The 22382-nt window shown below is 43.4% G+C and overlaps 2 protein-coding genes across 4 annotated transcripts; one reads left to right on the top strand and one right to left on the bottom strand.

Moving 5' to 3' along the window:
- Window positions 1–932: 932 nt before the first annotated feature.
- fbln2 (fibulin 2) lies at window positions 933–21836 on the bottom strand. Of its 3 annotated transcripts, none has more exons than XM_053868940.1 (17): window positions 21795–21836; window positions 18387–19946; window positions 11463–11586; window positions 10735–10864; window positions 9200–9386; window positions 7604–7807; window positions 6967–7077; window positions 6198–6299; window positions 5730–5864; window positions 5499–5636; window positions 5264–5407; window positions 5035–5163; window positions 3898–4023; window positions 3459–3575; window positions 2616–2744; window positions 1719–1842; window positions 933–1507 (listed from the first exon to the last, which is right to left on the bottom strand). In XM_053868940.1, the coding sequence occupies exons 2-17, from the start codon at window positions 19837–19839 to the stop codon at window positions 1147–1149; spliced, it is 3714 nt and encodes a 1237-aa protein (XP_053724915.1). In that variant the 5' UTR covers window positions 19840–19946; window positions 21795–21836; the 3' UTR covers window positions 933–1146. The 3 variants fall into 3 exon arrangements, with proteins under 3 accessions (XP_053724915.1, XP_053724917.1, XP_053724916.1); XM_053868942.1 differs by having other exon boundaries at window positions 7706–7807; XM_053868941.1 differs by having other exon boundaries at window positions 11532–11586.
- Window positions 12091–14335, top strand: LOC128761057 (ran-binding protein 3-like). The gene has a single exon (XM_053868943.1). The coding sequence runs from the start codon at window positions 12218–12220 to the stop codon at window positions 13517–13519; it is 1302 nt and encodes a 433-aa protein (XP_053724918.1). The 5' UTR covers window positions 12091–12217; the 3' UTR covers window positions 13520–14335.
- Window positions 21837–22382: the final 546 nt, after the last annotated feature.

Raw genomic sequence — 22382 nt, 5'->3', positions numbered from 1 at the left:
TTCCTCAGCACTCGTTTTTTTTGGCCTATCAAGAGTCCAGGGAGTGCAGTAAGGACTGTTGAATGTAAAGCAGCTGTCACACGTTGCCCAGATGTTAGAGAATAACCTTATACGCTCAACCTGAACACCATCCTATTGTGACGCAGCACTCTCACTGACCTTCCCCCGTCCCAGCCTCAGTGGCTGCACACACCATGTTCTGCCATGACTCCGCTGCCAGCTATTTATTAGAGTAAATTAGATATTGACACACTTTCAGAGGTTATTTGATCAGGTGTTTTAAAATGGGGCTTTACTTTATTACTTTATTTTATTTGTGACTGAAGAAAGTGCCTTAACAACAAAGCAATGAAATGAACTTACGAACAATTGCAGAGACAGCGTTATTTTGTCAAGATATTTTTATGATGCCATGTGATTCACCGATAATTGATGGATATTTTTGCAGAAATATCAATATTGTCTTGATATTTTACATTCATACTTGAATATGTTATTTGTGATGTGTTCAATACTAACAAGATTTTCTTTCTGTACGCTGGAGTAATTTTATGATTAAGGGAGCTGGAGTGCAAAATTTCACAGAAAGTCTGACTGGACTTCATAACAATAAACTTGTTTTCATGCTCACAATATTGTACTCCACTAACTGCACTTACGGCGAACATTTGACTCTGTCCCATCACCTGTGAGTGGAGTTTGGAGAAGAACCCTATACAATTAACAATATACTGGATATAAATTCCTATTTGTGAGGACAGTCCCTTTATGCTGTCTTGTTATGGGGATTCTTTTTGTTCAGGGACCTGGCCTTGGTGTGTATTTACGTATTTTGAGGGGCACATTTCGTACTTCATGGCTGCTGCAGTGACAGTATATGTGAGTTAAATCTCATGGCAGTGATACCAGTTTAGGAAAAAAGCAATACGACATATAATTCGTCAGTTTATTCTCCTTGTAAAAGATGTCCAGGACTTTGAGTGCAGGGGTGCAGTTCTCCATGAAGTTAAGATCACCTTTTGACACGGAGAATCTCAGTTAAGAATGCTGATACATATGTAACGATACAAAAACACTATACACTGATTAAGTCGTCGATATTTCCGTATTGTCTCTGAGCACCACATGGAACTGTCCTCTCCTCCACTAGGCTGCACTGTCTGTGATGAAGACGTAGATCTTGGTGAGGAAGCGGGTGACAGTGCCTTGCCTCAGCAGCTTCATCTCCACATCTAAAAGGAAGTCAGAGGGCTGGCGGACTTGTCTCTGCAAGAAAACGGCTCCAGTGAAAGTGTTTAACTTGCGGGTGCTGAAGTAGCCTTCCTCATTGCCCCGCGTGATGCTGATGACCACGTGGTCACCGGAGTAGGCTGGAGACGGGCCTATCCGGAAGATCTGAGCGGGGACAATGGTGTTGGTCTGGAAGCTGAGCTGGTAGTAGGTGATGTGAATGGGAGAGTTCTGACAGTCCAGAGAGTTTCCCGGGCAGCTCACGCGCTCACAGCGTCTGGAAACAAGAACATGAAGGAGAATTCTCGTGAGAAAGAGAGTCATTCACTGATCTTATGACTGGCTTCTGTATTGTGTCGTTGGCTACAGAACGCTCAGGATGGCAGGGGAAACATGTTAATGTCAGGTCTGGTGATGACAGCAGTGTTTAACAAACATACCACTTGACACTGCTGCGTACAATCGATCGGAAAATGATAGGCACTCACATGTCCGAGACCTTGCGGTAGTTGTAGGGGCAGTTGAAAGAGAGGCAGCGGTAGCTTCCCTGCAGGTTGTAGCACACCTGCCCCGATGAACAGTTGTGGCGGCCAGTTGAGCACTCGTCTATATCTGCAGGAAGTAATGTTCAGAATGACAAAATACACAGGTGTGTTGTTCCTAAAACGCAATATACCAGTAACACAAGAGGCAGTTCCTGTTATAATTTACAGTACAGTTTACAGTCACAGTGGTTACACTTCAGTCTGAAACTACTTTTAGATTTATTCCTTCATTCAGTCATAACTTTACTGAAGACGACAGAGCGATCACAACATCTCCCATGGCTCAGTAATAAAATACAATCATAGCACAGAGAGGACTTGTTAGTGAAGCATGCACTTTGCACCATGGTCCCATCAAAGTCTGCACTACTTTAAAAAAATAGTGTCAGTCCCTCACAAGGGTGAAGACTGAGAGGTGATGGTGGGGAATGTTTCTGTGTGTGTGACCGGCGTTGATCAGCGGCTCATTAATACAGCGTGCAGAGAGATGGATCTCGTGCTCAGCCATGTTTGTTTATGTCCTCCCTGTATCTTGTCTGGGTGACGGCGCGCTGCACTAGTGAACTCCATCTGCTTTTTAGTTCCATCTATTCAACATTTCAATCATGGGAGTTTGGACATTTCTGAATGGATTCAAAATAGTTCACGTGTGAATCACAACGCTTGGTGGCAATATTTGCGGGCAAATGGGGGTTGGTTGGATTTGTGTTCATCTCCTGGAGGAAGGGATCACTGTTGTGTAAAAGTGCCATCATTTATTTTGCAGCTCCCATGGTGCATTGCATTTGACACCCGTAGAACATGTACACTAACAAACGACAGTATATTACAAGGCGTTACCTTTGCAAGTGCGTCGGTTGGCGGACAGGACGTAGCCGTGAGGAGGACAAGCGCACTGGTAGCTTCCCGCCACATTTATGCACTGGAAAGCACAAAGGTTTGTGGTGGTCTGCGAGCACTCGTCAATATCTGGGAAAACACAAGAGGTAAACGCAACAATGAATCTGTTACGGACAACTGAAATTGAGACGGCTATGTGTCTACATGCAACACAGAGGCTGACTATGGCATCAACACGATGCTCAGTTCTAATACATGAGCCAAATGTGGTGGCAGTAGTGAGCCACTGAATTGACTTGACAGTTGCAAATCTGTGAGAGTTAACAACAATGGAGAAAGAAAAAATGATAAAGAAAGTGATGTCATCCCCCCCAACAGTAAAAACTGTTCATGAAAGCACCTGTTGACACAGTTTGGAAAATGCATCAGAACATTTTATACTTTCATTTACGCTTCACTAATATCTTCTTTGGAGTTTTAATAAAATATATACATTTTATTTGATATTATTTAGACATGGTTCTATTGTATTAATTTTATGCAGTATTTTATTCTTTTTTTATTTTCTCCACAGTTTGCATCAACTGTTTTGCATCTAGTGTTTTTTCTATTTTTTCTTTGTGTTTTGGTTTGTTTACGTGAAAGTAGATCAAATATGGTTATTGGTCACAAATGGAATCATGAGTAAAGAATCATCTCTATTCCCTGAATGGGCCCATTGTTGGCCCATTTGTTCTGGGAAAGTTGGGCCCCGAGATGAAAACAGTTATGCTTTAGAGTTCAGTCTGTGAGAGTAGGAGGTGGATTGTCTGAGCTTAATGGTCACATGACTTGATAGCTCACCTTCACAGGTGTGTCTGTTCTCTTTCAGGTAGTAACCTTGGCGACAATAGCACTGATATGAGCCGTAGATGTTGGCACACTCCTGGCCACACGGGTTGTTCTCACACTCATTCACATCTGAGGGATTGACAGACATATGAAGGAAGATGCTGATGTCATCTCGACAGGTCATCACACACCAACAACTGTGACGTCAGACTCGTGCACCCTCAGTAGTTGTGTAATACATTCTGGAAAAGGGATTTTTTTGGGGATGTTTACACTTAACCTGGTGCAGCACAGTATTTGGAAACACATCTCATATGCCAAACAGTGCCAATGAATTTGGGAGTATAAGTGTGAGTGAAAGAGGTGGACTCCTTCTGCAACTCAATATGGGCACGACCCTTGAAGCAATAAGACATAGTATGTTGATGTCGATGTGACAGACTTTGAGTACCTTCACAGTTCTTCCCATCGGAGGCCAGCGAGAACCCAGCCGTGCAGGAGCAGTGGTAGGAGCCCAGAGTGTTTTCACAGGTCTGCCCACAGAGACGACCAGGATAGCGCCAGCACTCATTGATGTCTGTTTGGTGATACAAAACCAGAATTTAAGGTCAAGATCTATGTTCTCCAGATGGGCCGAAGCACAGTGACACTGACTAGTGATGTCCTGCATTCACGGAGGTCGAACATGACCCCACATATGTGCAGATTTGGGCCTATTTAGAGACGTATAGCTCTTCATAGAAAGAAAACATGAGAACAACCAACATAGTCACAGTGCCATCTATTGCCCCCTCTGAAAACAAAACACAGATTCATCAACCCTGCAATACTGTTTCATGATACCTCATCTACTCATTGCATCACCTCTGAATCTGATAGACCCAGAGATGGCTGGGCCCATAAAGGTAGATAAAGGGCTCACCATTCTGCAATGTTGATGCTCCACTACTTTAGTCCTGTGACCAGCAGAACAACCAACTTTTTCTAAAGTGATTTGAAAGGTGGAAGAAAGTAGTTTGGGGGGATGGAAACCAGTGAGTGCAATGTTGACAGTGAAGTGCGTAAATAAACACTGACTAAAAAGCCAACACACACGGGCTATCAAAAGCCAAGTGTCACAGTAGACCAGCCGTACCATAATCTCATATTGAAGACATCAGACGTGCTGACATGTGTCACCCACACAAGTACGCACACTCACACACAAGCTTGGTTTCCAGCAGGACATTTTGAAAGCAGAGTCGAATTGGTGATAATAAAAGTGAATAAATCGGGATTGTTCTGTCAAAACCATGTCAAAAACCACCGTAACCATGTCCACCTGCATGATGAGTTTTCTGCTTCGTACAATGTTTCCACTTCGTTTTAGTACGTTTGATCCTGAGAGATTTCATTTTAAAAAAGAGTGCATTATTCTAAAGGCGTTTCATCTTTGTTTACATGCAGCAGAAACCCTGTGAAGATGAAACTACTCATTCTTTCACCCTTTGCACACATACCCAAGATGACACACAAACACATACAGCATTATAAACAAACACGCCTTTACACCAAACACACACTGGAATAAAAACGAATTCGTTCTAACCTTTGCAGACTTTGCCCAGGCTGTCGTACTGGTAGCCTGTCTGACAGTCGCACCTGTAGCTGCCGGGCATGTTGTGACAGATCTGCCCGAGTCCACAGTGGTGAGCTCCCACCTGACACTCGTCGATATCTAGACGGCCAGACAGGAAACCCTTCAGTCAAGAGGGATTATGGCGACAGCTTTGTAAGAAATAGACCTGAGATCATCTCTATCTAGTCGCTGTCATTACCGACACACTTGTCGCCAACGGCACTGGCTCGGTAGCCGTGGCTGCACATGATGACTTTCTGCTGGCATTTGAAGGAGCCGACGGTGTTAATGCAGCTGAAGCCTGGGCCACAGGGTTCAGGGGAGCTACTGCACTCGTCGATATCTGAAAACACAGAGATGACAAAGGTCCAGTGTGACTAGACTTTACCAAAGCTCCAGACTAATTCTAGACAATAAAAAGCCAAAACTCTTACCAACACAGTTTCCACTCTGGTCCCGTGTGAACCCACTGATACACCTTTGCTTTGAAATACACATGAACGACCCTTCTGTGTTCTCACAGGCAAAGCCTACACCACAGTTGTGGGTTCCCTGCACACACTCGTCGATGTCTGGAAAAACAATCTTGGTTAGAAACCTTGACACTAGCTGACGCTGAAGTGTCAACAAGAGGACACCAAGTGGCGCTGTAGAGGTAGACTCACCCTCACACACTCTGTTCCTGAGTCGGTAACCAGCAGGACAGTTGACCTGCAACTCACAAACAAAGGAACCCACCATGTTGACACAGCTCTCACCGGACCGACAACTGTGAGTATTGGTCATGCACTCGTCCACATCTACAAAGGACATACAGAGCCGTGGTGAAATGCCTTCAGTAAACACAGAGGAAAAAGGTGCTTTATTGACATCTTTAATGGGTCATTTCCGCGCCTCTGTCATATCAATAAAGCCACCTCAACACAGTGAGTGCATTTCCATCTAGAATTCGCACATCTTTCTCCACTTCCTTTGTTCATGTTATTGTCTCTGGCTCAGCTTCTGCCAGCAGATAGACTGGATTGTTCCTCTGCAAGTCACGTCTGAGCCACGGCTGGAGAGCTGTCTGCTAGAAACCTTTGGAGCTCAACACATCTATCACCCAAATCACAGCTATTGCAGGTACAGTTTACCTTGACAAGTGCGTCCGTCTCTCATCAATGAGAAACCTGGGAAACAGGAGCATCTACTTCGGCCTGACTCCGTCCTGCACTGCTGACTGCAGCCACCATTGCCTGAAGAGATACATGACGGAATATTGTGGATCTGCATCAATTATCGGCTGCTCTATCAGTTATACTGAACTAGATGTCACTTGGTATATATAACACCTTATATGCCTCAAAGTCACTGTGAATGAAACACATCGTTTGAGGGGCCTCACATATGAGTGGCCCCCATTCACACTTGATCTGTCGATTTTCAGACAGGGGCAGCGTGTTTCAGTCTGGTTCCTCCTTTTAGCTAATAATTTATGTACAGTATTTTTCTTTCTGTTTTGAAAGGGAACGTAAAGAATGTAAAATATAACTACTTTCATTGCTACTTCATTAAAAAAAACTGTTTTGACTAGAATTTACAGTCTGAAATTCATTTTTTAGTCCACTAAGCATCTGTCCATCTGTGGATTTCAACTTTGACAGGAAATGTGTACAATGCCACTTCTTGTCCCTGAGTCTATGTTTACACAGCGACGGCAACAGCAAAAACACATTTTATGCCTAGTAAAACCACATCTACATGGTGACAGTGGCGCTTATCCGCCCAGTGCAGAAATGGCTTGTTGTTGAGTGGTAGTGTGTTTTCAGGAAATTCAATGATAAACAGCACACTGAACATGCATCGCCTAAGCCGGCACTTTGCATATTAGAGGCCTAACAGGAGTTTTGCCTCATATCTTACCAGCACAAGGGTCTAGCAGGACTGGCTGTGACACAGTAGTAGTAGGTGCTGTAGTCGTGCCAGATACTGCGGGGCGGACCAGACTCATCTCATTGTCCTTCTCAGGAATCACTACACAGAGAGACAACAAGATTCAGACAACATTAGCTTATTTGCCCTCTTGACCGTGGATAGTGCGGGGTTGTTGAAACAGTGGCCTAATTTTCAGAAGCCACTAGATGGCGGTGTTGGTTTTGAAATTATGTGAGGTTTCATTGACTTTGTTTTTTGGAGTTGTCCAAACGATACACAGCCGACAGCACCATCTGGTGGCCTCTGAAAATCGGGACACTATTTCATGAAACCTCACCTACTGTGTGATGAAACCTCAGCTACCCATCACTTGTTAATTTTATTCAGAAACTTCAGGAAACTGTTGAACTGAGGTGTACAGCCTCAGTTCAACAGTTGGGGACACCTGCATCTATTTATCAACTAGTTGTTATATTTTGTTTTTATTTCACCTCTGATCCACGTTTAACTTGAAAGCACAACTTATTTTTACTGGATACAAATAGAGCATGTAATGGCATAGAATGGCAATTCAAATGAACAAATGTAAAGACAAGACCTCCAGATAAACATTTCCAAAGCGTACCCGACACACATGAGTGCCCATCCTGCTGCAGAATAAAGCCCTGGTTGCAGCCGCAGAAGTAGGAGCCAAAGATGTTGGTGCATGTGTGCTGGCACAGCTGACCTGAGCGACACTCATCCACATCCTCCTGCTCCTCCAGCTTATTGGAGGCATAAGCACGGGTGCTTACAGAGGAGGCCTCTCTGGAAGACTGCAAGTCAAAAACTAGAGGAGAAAGAAAGGGGGTCTTGGTCAACAGATGTGTGAGGGCCAAACAACATCACAGATTACATCCAGATTTTGCAATTGGAAATAATCATTACATGGAATGCAACTTGAATTCAATGATTTACTTGTGTAACTATATCTTTGTTGCATGAATGTGGTGAATTCTGCTGAATAGTTTTCATGTATTGATGACCCAGATTATGATGATTTATTTGACATATGTATGACACATTTGGAGACAATCATCTGTGAACTACATGTTGAACGAGAAACATCCCTAGAACATTTTGTGTAGATTGGATTAACTAAGCTAAGCCAAGTGTTTCTTCTAAAGTCAGCAGAACCGAATCATTCTCACTGACAAGAAAAGGTTTTGGCAAACACATTTAATGAAGGAGCTCATTTCCCCACGATCTAAAACATTCATGCATCCATCCATTCAACCATCTTCATCCGCTTATCCATTGATGGATGACAAGCTTCAAACACCTTCTCCTGGTCAACATCTGCCAGCTCTAACTGAGGGGTCCCGAGACGCTCCCAGGCCAGTGAAGAGATATTATCCCTCCACCTGGTCCTGGGTCGACCCCTCGGGTCAAATGCTTTGTCATTGCACTCTCACATCATCAACAAACTGACTGATGGCAAAAAAAAACAAGAGGTGCCAAGGCATACGTCTTGACTTCCGTCATCCAGCTGAGCGTTGGAGCTGTTCTTAGCAGTTTCATTTCAACTTCAGTGTGACTTCATTGACCCCACGACAAACAGAACTCTGGCTGTTGCTCTGAGCCGAGTCAATTAAACTTGAATAACCACAACATTCCATAATGCTTACTTACTTGGAGCAGAGGTCCATTAAAAAACTTAAAGAAAAAGCTGAGTCACAAATGAGCATGGAGATATGAGCCACTCTGCTGTTGATAACAGCTTCCTTTAAGCTACATTTAGAACAGATACAACAAGTGGGATTCATTTGCCATTAATCGCAAGCTAACTCAGCTTTAGTGCGATTAATTGAGAATAAAATTGTATCTATCGATATTAAAGTTTTTGTCAAAATTATTCACTGGCCATTTGTTTTCTAAAGCATTATGCAGTGCTGTATTTTTGCTTTCAATGACTCATATTCATTCAGCCTTAAATTAGATGCTCCTTGAAAGCTGACAATCCTGGAGCATTTCAGAAAATAGTCATAGTTTTGTGAGAAGGATGATCAATGTGCTTAAATTTATCTGAAGGGAAGAAAGAGAGACACACTGGCTTTTCTCAAAACCCCTGTCTGAAACAAGGATTTGCTATTCAGGTCTGTTGAAACAAAAATAAAAACCATAATGACATTTCTGAATATTGATTTCGATGGCAGTTCCTGTCTGTAATACGTATGTTCACCTGTCCTAGGCACAGCAGTGGGTTCGGCTCCCTGCTTGGTCCTCAGGGAGAACAAGCTCTGCCCCTCCGCATCTTGGCAACAATGCAGGAAAACATGGCCGCATGGGTAACCCAGGTCCTGGTGAGGGTCACAGCCATGTCCCAAGCTGCGCACACGCATGCCCAGAGCACAGCAGCTGCAGCACACCTGCAGGCCAGGCAGAGCAGGTCAAGGAAAACATTACAGGACCTGGCTCATTTGCCATTTACAACACGCCACTCCTTAAAACAAGTGAATTACCAGACCATGTCGAGCTTCTTGCACTTAAGCTGAGACACTGACAGACAGCGGTGTGAAAAAGCCATCTGAATGAAAGGTTTGTTGTTGTAAGGGAAAACAAAATCCCAGCTTGCATGGCCCTGTAGGATCAAATGTCTGCCCTGTTAAAAGAAAAATTGAGGTTGATGCCTGACTGCAGGTACTGGGGGGGTGTTTTTGTATTAACCTTTCCTGAAAACCACTGCGTGAAGGAGCAGCAGGAGTCTTCTGCAGGTCTATAAACAGACAGTAGGTGGACAGTTTAAGATGACTCGCTGCAGGTTTTGTTCAGAACCACACTAGCTTTTTCAAAGACTCGTCCTGGATCTGAACTATGATGTCAGTCAGGCTTTTAGTTAGGATTTTCAAACAGGGTGTCCAAAACCCCGCTCCCAACCCATAACCCCGGCCCTAACTCCACCCCCTTCAGACACACCATGTCATCGACTGACGACTAACAACTTGCTTTGTGAAAAACAAAGCTGTTAACATCTATTTGTACCAAAATAACTTGATAAACAACAAATAAACAAGCATCTGAGTCAGAAAGCAATGAGTTAGTTTGGCGAACGATTGTTTAAAGTTTGGAGCTTATCTGGGGTTTCCTCCTGTCTTCAGCGTCAGACATCCCATCAAGAGCAGCGCGCTTCCATGCAACGTGTGTCGCGACTTACAACGATCAGAATCAGAATCAGAATCAACTTTATTGCCATGGTCAGTGGGGATCCCACCAACTCGGAATGTGCTTGGGAATAAAGTGCTGTCAAAATAACACGCACAATAACGGCAGTAAACAAATATGGCGACCACAATGGTTAAAATACAGTTGCGAAAGGTTCGAGAATCTGCGAATTTGGATCATAATCTGCAAAATTACCAGGTGGAAACACAATCTAAACCAGTGAGATGACACTACGAGCTGGGCATTATACAGGCACTAATAATACATTTAGGTTTTGAATGCTGGAGGCTGTCCATTTTTTCCATGTTTTGCAGTTTAGGGCATCCACCAGACGCCCAAGATGCCCTCTAGCTAAAAGCCTGATGTCAGTGTCTGTCAATCTCTCACTCGAGCCCTTGTTTTCTCTGTGCAAGCAGTTCAATCTTTAAATGCTTTGGTGATTGATCTCACCTAAAGCTAAGCCCAAACTATGGTAAACTTAGACTCGTAACTTTCAAATAACATTTTTAAAAATGGACATTTGGCTTTATATCTGTGTGAATTCACTGTACTTGCCTGGTATGGATCACCTGCGCAGTCTTGACCGTTCACCTTGTTGCAGGCATCTCCTCCTCTGGCAGACATGACACCAGCTTCACACCGGGACTCATGTAGAGAGCTCAGGCAGCACTGCATCTGTGCCACACTGGACGTAAGATAGAAGGACGAAGATGCCGTCACTGAAGCACCTGAAGTACAGTCAATAATCTTTACAGGTTTATTGGAACACTTGTTTTGTGTGGCGCACTTTGGAGCAACATGGAATTTTGTGCAATCACAGCGACTTTCCCGCCAATTCCACCCATCACTTGGGTGAATATTCCCTCCCGCCCCAGACTCCGCCCATCCAAACGTCATTCTGTCCCCGCCCTTGTGAGGAGCTCCGTAACAAAACAATAAACACTCACTACACGCTGTCAGCACCAGAAACTGCTCACGGAACATCATCATAAAAAAGATGGACTTATTTTATAATCTTTTTTATTTAGAATCTAAATGTATTCATTCTTGAGATATTCATTTATTTTGGCAAATAAATGACATTTGGTTCAAATCATTGCAGCCTGTGGCTCTTTTTCAGGGTAAAATACTTTTTAACAGGAATTTTTGGTCACAACAAACAATTTAAAAAAAGTCAGAAATGGTGGCAGGACTGGTAAATGTATTTACCATAACACAATATCCGACCAAGATAATCCAGAATAAGTCTTTTTGGCACAGTTTTTCCTGGCAATAACTGTTACCTGCATACTGCGAACGTGTCGTTGTCATGCTGCGGCATGTGACTGCATTGGTCGTGTTCAGCAGCCCACCTGGCTCCAGCAGAGCAGCAGCTGTGCAGCAGGTCATCAGAGGAGGATGTTTGACCTGCAGAGAATTTTTCACATGTACAATTATAGACAGATGAAAAATGAAACAGTCATCAATTCATGGAAACTGCAGATGCAGTTAGTCTAAAACACATGGTTGACTTGAACACTCGTCCACCTCCCTAAAGATGTGCAGTTAGGTTACAAGGGATTTAATAATAATGGTATTACATTTATTAAATGTCACCTTTTATCCCTTATTTGGTGATTGTTTCAAATTCTCATCTCAAGATCCTGACAGCCGCATGTTTATGGAGAGTTATTTAGGTGTTGTTGTGTTCTTATGATGTTCAGTGGCACTTCATGTCGACCATTTTGAAGACCAAGTGTATGTCAGGACAAAGCCACTCACACATTCCTTTGATTTTCAGATGAAAGACAAACTCACTCATCTCATAGGTAGTTAATAAAGAACAGTCTGATGAGAATAAATCAAAGGTGACGCTTATAATAGAAGTACTCATGTTTGCAAGCAAAGTTGAGAAGTTTTGTGGCGGGCCGAGTCAGAACAGAAGTAGAGAAGCAGTAACACTTTCTGTAGCTTGAGTTTCCACTTTCTTTTGTGCCATTTCATTTCTTATTGAACCACATTAAGACACACCAAAGACACCTCTCTGAGGAACAATAAAATGGGTGACACAACTAACAAAGACAAGGCTCCTGAAGGCCCATCATTTACTGTGCACGGGATGAGTAAAGCACAGAAGCGCTCTCCCGAGGTGTCCAGCTCAGGCGATTCAGACGACGAGGGATGGACTTACAGTTCTCCCATGAAAAAACTGAGGACCTCACCGTCCTCCCCCACAGATTCTCTGAACAGAAACATGTTCATGCCTTCAACTGGAAACTCAGAATCCAAGTCAGCTGCACTATTTTACAGGCAGTCAGCTGTGTCCCACCTCACAGACAAGACAGGTCAAATGCAAAGAACATGTGTTCTGCGTCCTGCGACCCTTCAAGCTCCTGTGGCAAATTGGTATACGAAGGACAGATGTGAGGGCAAAGATGAGACGCAACTCTCGGGCAGGTCAACGAGAGAGAGTTTGAGACATCCATCAGAATCAGACAGAAACTTGACTGAAGAAGTTGAGGCTGAGGCGCGAGTGAGAGAAGACAACGTTCCTAAACATTTTGTGTTTGGCCAGAACACCGAAGAGAGAGGAAAGGCTGAAAACTACAGACAAGAAAACGCAGTTGGTCAAACTTCACAATCCCAATCAGAGTGCTCCAACTACTTTTTGCAGTACATCTGTGGCCAGGATTCAGGAAAAGTCACTTCAACCGGCGATGCCAACTTGATTTTTGGGCAAAACGTGTTGGCTCCGCAAGTAGGGCCTGTTGCTGAGGCTGCAGCTGCCATCTGCTCAGAAGGGTGGACCACTGTGCCAGTGTCTCTGGAGGAGGCCGCAGCAGCGTACACCAGAGCCGCAGACAAGAAGTGCATCCTGGAGAAGGTAGACATCAGAACTGGAGAGGAGTCGGAGCGCAACGTTTTACAGATCAAGTGCAAGCTGTACATTTTTGAGAAGACAGCTCAGTCATGGAAAGATCGAGGTCAAGGACTACTGAGGCTCAACGACATGATTTCTCCAAGCCAAGGCACTCAGTCCCGCCTGGTGATGAGGACAGACGGGAGTCTGCGGTTGCTTCTCAATACCAAACTCTGGTCCCAGATGCAGGTGAAGAAAGCCAGCCAGAAAAGTGTGTGGATAACAGCCATGGACACTGAGGACAATGCAGTGAAGGTGTTCCTGATATCAGGCAGCTCCAGGGACATCGATCAGCTGGTGGTGGCATTAGACCACCGGATTATGGCTCTTCACAGCAGGGGGGATCAAACCCCTGTCTCAGCAACAGCAGCTGTCCTTGAAGAAGCTCCTTCCACGTCATCCTCCGCTAAACACATTTCAGAGGCGGGAGACAAGCAGTAGTCCGACAGAGAATGGCTGGTTCCACTTCAGAACTGGTTCAAAATTGTCCAATTCTCTGGAATTGTTAAGAAATGTTAATGTCTTACTGCCGTCACTGCACGTCCACGGAGGAGTCTCTGCTGTTGGCTGCAGCTTATCACAGTTATGAAGCGTTGATAAGGCTTTGTTATGTTTGCAGAGACGATGAAGCTTCAGGGCGACTGAACCCCTTCGACATCATGGTATAATGATGAAAGAGTGTCCCGTGTTGGATCAGTGACAGTGGACAACACTGAGCTAACAGCTGTGTTGACAGTTAGCATGGCGCAGAAACTGATTCGTTTTTAATAATGTCACACAAGCCTGAGTTGCGCTGCTACTGTGCTACGAAATACAACACCGGACGCTTCAATTTTAACTTTTAAGTTGTCAAAGTTTTGCCCTTAAAATAAGCATTTCCTCATTGAAAAAAACTGTAAATAAAGAAGACATATAATAGAGGAAAATAAGAGGTAGAACGCAGAGATGGAAGAAGATGCTCTCACTTCAGCACCTGAGGAACTACCATCTCAGAGATGTGAGTTGTGACCATATTACATTAGTTTTGTGTGGCCCTCTTTAGAGAAGACATTACTGCTCAAGAGGAAACATGTGGAGGCTGGTGTGGCCTTTGCTAGAGGTCATCTGAAGCTAGATGCCAGACAAAGGAGCCTCCAAATGTTTCTTCTTGAGGAGACCTCCTATGTGCAGGACTTGTTTGATGGTAGGTGTCCAGGGGTTGTTAATGACCTCTCGACAGATTTTCCTGGCAAGTCAGGGGGGCACCTTATGCTTCCTGCCACGCCCACTGAGGTTTTTAACAGTGTTGAACTTCTTGTGCTTGTTGATGATGCTCTGTTGACACAGGCACATCACACTGCTTTGACCAGGCCTTGTAAGCTTCACCTTTGCTGTGGGCCTGAGCACAACGCAGATACTCGCTGAGCTCCTTGTTTTTTGCCATAAATGATCAGAAAATGAGAACGACCAGTTTGTTTTCCCTTCTCTTCTGGACTCTTCTTCATTGCTTAACAATTGGTCGACAGGAGAGTTTATTCCATGGGAATAAAGTTATCTTGAGATAACTACAGAAAACAAAAAAATTAGATTTTTTGAGATTTTACCAGGGGTATGAATAATTCTGAACATGAGCGAAAATCTAATTTAGGCCATATGTTTACTTGTGGAAGTAAAGTTTAGGCACTCATATGTGGGTTTGGGTCAAGCAATAAGAAGACATAAAATACACTATAATAGAACACTATTTTCATGGCGTATGAGTAATTTTGAGGCCAAGTGTAAATGAATTTTGCTCTCTGTTAAACAGCAGCTGCTACACACATTCATATTTTAGTTCACATGTAAGGTTTTGTTTTGCTTTAGAGCGATGTAAACACGCGCACACCAGCCCATTGGAACAATAGTAACCTAATGGCTGGGCGAGATACGATCCTTTAGGCTCATTACTTGTCTTGATGACTTTAAACTTGAGAATGTTTGCACATTTCCCTCCCTGCCAATTCCCACATGCCAAAGAGAGGGCAGCTGAGAAGCGGACGGAAATTCTAAAGGAAAGTATGCGATCCATTTCAAGACAAAACGCCCATTTTGAACTCTGCCTTCTCTGCTTCCATGTGCCTAAAGTGCAGGGTTGTTTATTCCTGCATGTCTGTCGCAGCACTTTCGCCACTGCCAGAGTCGAGGGAGGCTGATGGTGCTAATGGGGCAGAACAATGCCAGGATGCAGCAGCCAACAGCAAAATGATATGGGTCGTTCAAGAATGAACACATGAACCATGAAATGATAAACCAGATAAAGCAGACGATGCTCTCTCTCAAGTTGTCAAGCTGGTACTTTTCCTGGAATGTTGACCGACATTTACAATAATAACCCCACAATAACATGGCCAAGACTATTGACAATATATGAATAGCTAGAACATAGAAAAAAGCACGAGCCTGCTCAAACTTAAACAAAAGCAAATTTATCATGACCAGAGATTCCTGATCCAAATCTGACTGGATCGACCAACAGCAGTCCCATACCGAACCAAAGTTTTCTACGCATGCTTTGGGTTTTTACCCAAACATGGATGTATGGAATAGGGTTATACCAGTGATGGGTAGCGACTGCATGGATGGATACCAGCTCTCCAGCTCCACGACGTTTGACAGCCGACACTGGTGTGTGACAATTGTTTAGAGTTTTGGGGACTTTGGTACACAATAGTAGTTCGTAGTAGTGAATTAGTCAACTCTGAGTCCATGGATCAGTGTTTGTTTTGTCTTCTGACATGGTGGTCTGACTTGGTTCGAATCAACACATGCCACATTTCACGCTGCACTGGCGCCTTAGCGTGAAAATAGTTGGATATTGGATGGACATCAGCTCTGGTATTGGTGCTCTCACACTGAGAGGCAACACTAATGCTAGAACCAAGCATCAGTTGGGGACCATCAACAATTATGATTCAGTCAAAGTATTAGTGAAATCTTCAAAGATGTCAATGACAAAAAACATTTTAGGAGAGGGAATTATGAAAAGATTCTTCATCACGCTAGACAAAGGGCTGACAGTTTGTATCATGATTTTGAGAAGAGAATATAACATAATGATCATTTATTCATATTATTTCTAATATTTCTTCAATAGCATGTAGGAAAATGACAGACGGCTCATTTTAAACCCTAAATAAAGCTGGCAGAGCATCTGTCTGACACGACTGGGTTCAACCAGAGACGTGAAACACTGAATTTCTCCTCTCCACACTTAACTATTATACTAAACATAAACAAATCATGATGTTGGAGACAAACTCCACAAATGAGATTAACCATGAAAGTGTCAACAGGCAGTGTACTGTAAGTAATAGAATGAAAATGTACTTATTGTGAAAATTATTGTAATGGCCGAAATGGCAAAATTTATCATGATCTTTTTGCCCATATCCCTCATGCCAAATATGTACTGATTCATTGAATTCAACTTGAAAAATATATCATTATTTTATATCATTTATACATCATCATATATAATATCATTTCTACAACAATAGCAATATTAAAGAAATTAAATGCACGCATTCGTATGAGAGGTGGTGGCGTTTAAGTTACTTATGAATACTAGTCAGAATCACAATGTTTTTCATAAGGAAATAAAAAAAAAATGTATATGTATATACCTATTTCTAATCATGTTAGTGACACTTTAAGTCATCTTATAGTTTCACATTTTGACAATTCCACGTGCAGTGTTATTAGGCTCCGCCCGGGTCATTTCAGGAGTCATCCATCAACAGCTGCATAGCGAATGAGATCCAACTCTGCACCAGACATGGCCTTGGATATTAAGTTGCTGTGGTCCTGGCAGAAAAACAGCTCCCTCACTCTGACCTCCAAAGTCTGCCAGAAAAAGCAGTCCAGCAGCTACATCCAAGTTTCTCAGGGAAATATTCTCTCTCTCTCTATCTCCAACAAAATAAACCAACAATATTAACATAATTCCTTTGTCTTAAATTCCCCACAAAATGAAATGGAATTGTTGGTGAAAGAGTAAAAATTCAGAAAGCTCTACAACCAAAAACACATATGCCACATCGCCATCACTGATTCAGTGAAGCTGATCCATAGTATAGTTATAGTGAAAAACAAAAATGTTCAGTGTAGCTGATGAGTTTGTAAGGAGTTCCCTCCACTTGCAGTTTCCTCAAACTGTCAACAAAAATTGCACTCATCCATATTGTGAATCTTTAAGTGAAATTTGGCTCAGTGTATGTCGAATCCAGTGACCATGTGGATTGCAACAACTGCAAGTCATGTAAGCTTGCTTGGTCTCTCTCGAACAAGGACGACAGTGCACAACCAAGACATTCAAAATATTCCACAATGGGCTGATTCAGCCCTAGGATGTTCAAGGAGCACCCTGTGAAGTCCATAAGCAATACAACATGATCCACTGCTGCCTGAGGTGCATTATCAACATTTCTCTCACAGACACCATGTTTGTTTTGGAATTAGTTGTAGTCATAAACTTGACTCTGGACTGCCAACAACACATGGAAGCCTGTGCATCCATGGCCCGAATCCAATGAACGGTAGCACCTAGCTACCAACCTCCATCGCAGCATCAAAAGAAAGGTGTGGGACGACTAAACTGCAGTCCAGCCACTGAACAGAGAACAGAGGAACAAGCGGTGCCAGGTGTGCCCGAGAAACAATTGCATTTCATAAAGTACAATTTGTTTCTATCGACTTCATTTAGGTTCCTTCTCAGTGTCCTCCACTTTATTCTCTTCCTTTGTAATTTCAGTATATTGCTTCATTTAAGGTTACATTTTGATTCATATCACTCATCAGACAATCATTGCAAAGTGGCAATATCACCTGCTACAGACTGCAAAATATTACGAGTTACACAAACATTAACCATAATCATTGATAATAACAATAATAATATTGTCACTTTACATATTTTTATTTATGCACTATGCACTTATGACTTCATTTTTACTTCGCACTGTTGCCTCATACTGATGTTTCTATAATTCACTATTCTTATCATAGTATGTGTGCACACTTCTTTTTCTTTTATTGGATGCAGGGACACAAAGAATTTCAGAAAGCGTTGTACCGCGTATAACTGTATGTGTGACAAATAAACCTCTTGAATCTTGAATCTTGAACATGTCTGTATTCATGCGGCACCATGTGAACTGAAAACCCGAAAGAATTGAAGAACTCAAGGGTAAAACCTCAGGGAAGAATCACAGCCAGGAATATGCAGAAAAGTCTTGGATGAGTGTTGTGATGCTAAATAAATAGTTCAGCTGCACAGAAAGTGCCGTCTTACCTGGACTGGAATTGAGGATTAGTCCTGGGAGTCTGTCTCTGTCCTCCTGGCCTCGTCCTTCATGATGCATGTCATGACTGATGGTTTGACTTTCTTTTTTCACGACAAGAGGCTCAGTAGTAAAACCAAGTCCCTGTCCAGCGGTGGTTGAATCAGTTGTATAGTTCCCCAGAGTGTGGCCTGCAAGAGGTGCTTCGCTCCCTTTAAGTCGCTCTTCTTCATTAACCTCGCTTGTCTCCAAGGGCATCCAATCAGTTGTTCCTGTTTGGGAGAAACTGAGACTCTCTGTGCTGCTCACAGTTGCCAGAGAAAACGCTTCTCCGTAAGATTCAGTTTCTTGATCAGTTTCAGACGCTCTCGGTGAAGGAGTCACGTTTATCGCACCGTCAGCAGCCTTCGTTGTTAAACTGTCACCGCCGCGATTTATTTGAACTTCACCGTGCTGATGAAGAAGATCCTCTGCTGTTTCCATTGGAACTATGACTTTATCAGAACTTCTCCGTGCTGTTTCCGCATGACTTTCAGTCACAACATTTAAATCTGCAATACCTTTCCAAGAATCCAAGCCATCATCAAGGCTTGCTGGGCTAACAGTGCTGTGAGTCAAAGGACTTGCCACCACTTCTTCTCTGTCCTGTGATGCGTATTTCTCTTTCAGTTCAAGCTTTCCTCCTCTGTTAGAGTTTGGGGCTTTGCTCTCTGAGCCCTCTCTGGAAGTACCCTCCACAAGGAAGGCCTCAGGTCCAGGGTAGGTCTCAGGGGAGTCTGTAAGCCCATATTCATAATCTTCAGGCTGCTCCTTCTCTGGGAGTATTGATGTGAAGAGAGACAGCTTTCCATCAGGAGACAGGCGATCGCGGACACGGAAGCGTTCAAGCTGCTGCCCTCTAGCTGTGACCTCATCTTCAGCCGTCGTCGACATTTGTTTATGGTGTTTACCGGGCTCACAGTCTGAGATGGTGTAGCACATCAGCTTCCCCCCTTCAGAGGGACAATGGCAGACCCGACAAGGCTCCACCTTGAAAGAGTGTCCAGCAACATACTTGTGCGTGCCTTGAACACAGCCTACACGCTCGCACTGCATGCAGCCATCCAGCGGCTCTGACACCTCAATGCAGTTTGGAGGCATTTCAGGGCAGCTGATGAAGCTGCAGCTGATGCGCCCTCCTCCCCTCGGGCAGGAGCACTCGGTGCTGCCATAGTCAACGAAGTAAGAATCCCCCTCGGGCACTTTCCCATTCTTAAACCCAGCACTGATGCAGTCATAGTACTGGTAACCCTCACACATGCATCCTTGCTGCAAGCAAGAAGGACAACAGGAGCCACGTTCCAAGACTTCCTCGATACAGTTCTCCAGCAGGGGGCAGTCCACACCCGAACAGTCAGGCAGGCTGAATGAGACACGCAGGTATGCAAAGAGCAGCAGTACTTTAGATGTGATGAAAAGATCCATAGCACCAAGAAAGCACACAGCAACACAGCAGATCTTGGGAGATCCAAGGTCACTGGAATCTCTTCAAGGATTCTGGAACATTCTGTCTTGGCAAGTTGAGTTCCCCCCTGTGGGAACGGGATGAGAGAAAGGCAGGTCAGCAAGAGCTTGTGGCGGAATATACAGACAAACATCTGGCACCTTTCATAGCATCACATCATTTCAACTATGTAACACTGCTGTCAGCTGCAGACATATAATTGGAATTAGTACACATTGTTGTGAAAAGAACTTGAAGACCATTTTTAATATGCTTTCAATTCTCTCTTTTAAATGCTGAAATAATCTGGGGCGGCAAGCAAGACTTTCGACTAACAGTGATGCAGCCAACAAGATGAGACATAAATCAGAGAAATTTGTTTGGAAACTGAATGCATCACACTTTCATTGTGATTTCTACAGTACAAAATGATACTTTATCTTGAATGATAGCCGTAGTGCAAATCCCCAAAGACGTAGGATGGTATGGGATTTGCCACCTTCCTCGCTTCCAATTGGAAAATGCCTCCCCTCCCCATTATTTTGCTGATGAATTTAACTGTCTCCGTGGTCAACGCGCAGATTTCGGGATTAAACTTGCAAGTTTCTGAATAAAATTAAATATTCTGGAGTTTCCTTTGTATCACAAGAAGATAGATGTGGAGAAACTAAAGTACAGAGTCACGCTTTAGATCACCAGCGTGATCCCCAAGTCACCTAGCAACCATGGAAGCTGAAGCTTGCGCAGCCCCACATCACCCAGTCCAGTCATAGTCCGAGTTACTCGGCTACAAAAGAGAGAAATTCCAATTTCTCTCCAGTAGTAGGACTATGCTCTTTATTTGCATTTTAAAAGCATGAACTTAGTAATAACTAATTATTAGTAATAGTTATTACTTAGTAATAACAATTATTACTAACATAATAATAATAATAATTAAACGTTCTCAGTTTCACACAACAGACACAATCTCAGGTGTTGTGGAAGATCACTTCAAGGTTCTCTTTCAAAGTCCTGGATCTGACGAGTCCTGGAGCTGCTGTGCCTGGAGTGGCTGTTCATGGATGAATAACACTGTGAAGTTCATGGTGTCCATGACGTCCACCAAGAATGAGGACAAGTGTGAACTGAGGGAGGAAGGGAGCATCTTCACACATTTACATTGAAAGCGCAGCATGACTAGCACGGGACATTAACGGACAGATTATGTAAATTTAATATGAAATAAACAACAGGTTGGCATGAATCGTTGAGAATTCTACACACCTGAACATCCATAGCTCACATTTTAAGCCGCTTGCCAGGGACCTCAGTGATGAAAACATCAGGCAGATTGTCATCTACAAGCTTCACATCTGTTAACAATGTGAGCAACCTCTGGTCCCTGCTCTCGCTTCTTCCTGTGCGTTGTACTTTCAGTTGTATATTATGCTTCAGGGAAACGGTGTGTGACATCCACAATTGAAACAAACATCACTCGAACTAAAAAGCTGACTCAAACAGAAGTTGGACTGCAGCGGCTGGAGACAGCGTGAAAAGTGAGTACGGTGGTTCCCACAGCAGAAGGGGGATTCCTTCATTCCCTTATATGCGCGCACTCTCTCTCTCTCACACGCACACACACACACACACATCTGATCGCTAATCACTCCCTGATGCTGTCAGCACAAACCAACCTACACTGCACACCCGCTACTCACCATTGAAATTCTGCCATTCAGAAAGGATCAAATTAAACTCCACAGTCAGCTCAAATTTAGTAAGCAAAACATGCATATCCATTGCAATTTCCCATAAGCATCATAGAAACAAACGCTAGATGATTCAACATATAAAGTCTTAAATATTCGTCAGCGACGTCCTCTCTCAGAATGTTCCCTAAAACTGTCCGACGGAAGCGGGAAACTTGCTGTTAAGGCAGGCGCTGTGACTGTACCTGGAGGAGCGAGTCTGTCGCAGCTGCTCTCCGAACCGCGGGTGAGCACCGACTGCACGAGGCAGCTGCAGACGGTGGAGGCGGGAGGGAGACGCGGAGTGGGAGGTTCGCTCACCGGCTCCACACCGGGGTGAGGAGGGCGTCCGAAGATTAGGTGCAAAGAGGAAAGAGGTTGAGGACAATAACGTGTCTCTAAATCTACAGTTGTGAACGTATATAGACGAATAACAAAGTGCTTGCATTGAAAATTACCAGTCAAAACAACAATCCTGTTCTACATTTGATTTACTTCCTCAGAGTGCAGTGTGAGTGTACTTGTGCTAAAATAATAAAATATTTGTCAATATTTGAGAGTTGTTTTACATTATCACCCCCTGATCCATCAATACTGAATACAGAAATGTGCTACGTATTTGAGAGTTTCAAATAATTCACACAAATATGGGACTTATTTGAAGTACTTCTTACTTCGCACAAGATTACAAGAACATGATAAGTGATCTCAAAACTTTTACATCTGCTGCAGTATTACATTATATATTTCAATGTTACTAATCCACTGACACATTTCCAATTACTTATTTGCTA

This window comes from Synchiropus splendidus, chromosome 6, assembly GCF_027744825.2.
Source record: "Synchiropus splendidus isolate RoL2022-P1 chromosome 6, RoL_Sspl_1.0, whole genome shotgun sequence".
Taxonomy (NCBI): domain Eukaryota; kingdom Metazoa; phylum Chordata; class Actinopteri; order Syngnathiformes; family Callionymidae; genus Synchiropus; species Synchiropus splendidus.
Note: the sequence above shows the minus strand (reverse complement) of the source record. Positions and strands in the feature narration are given on the sequence as shown.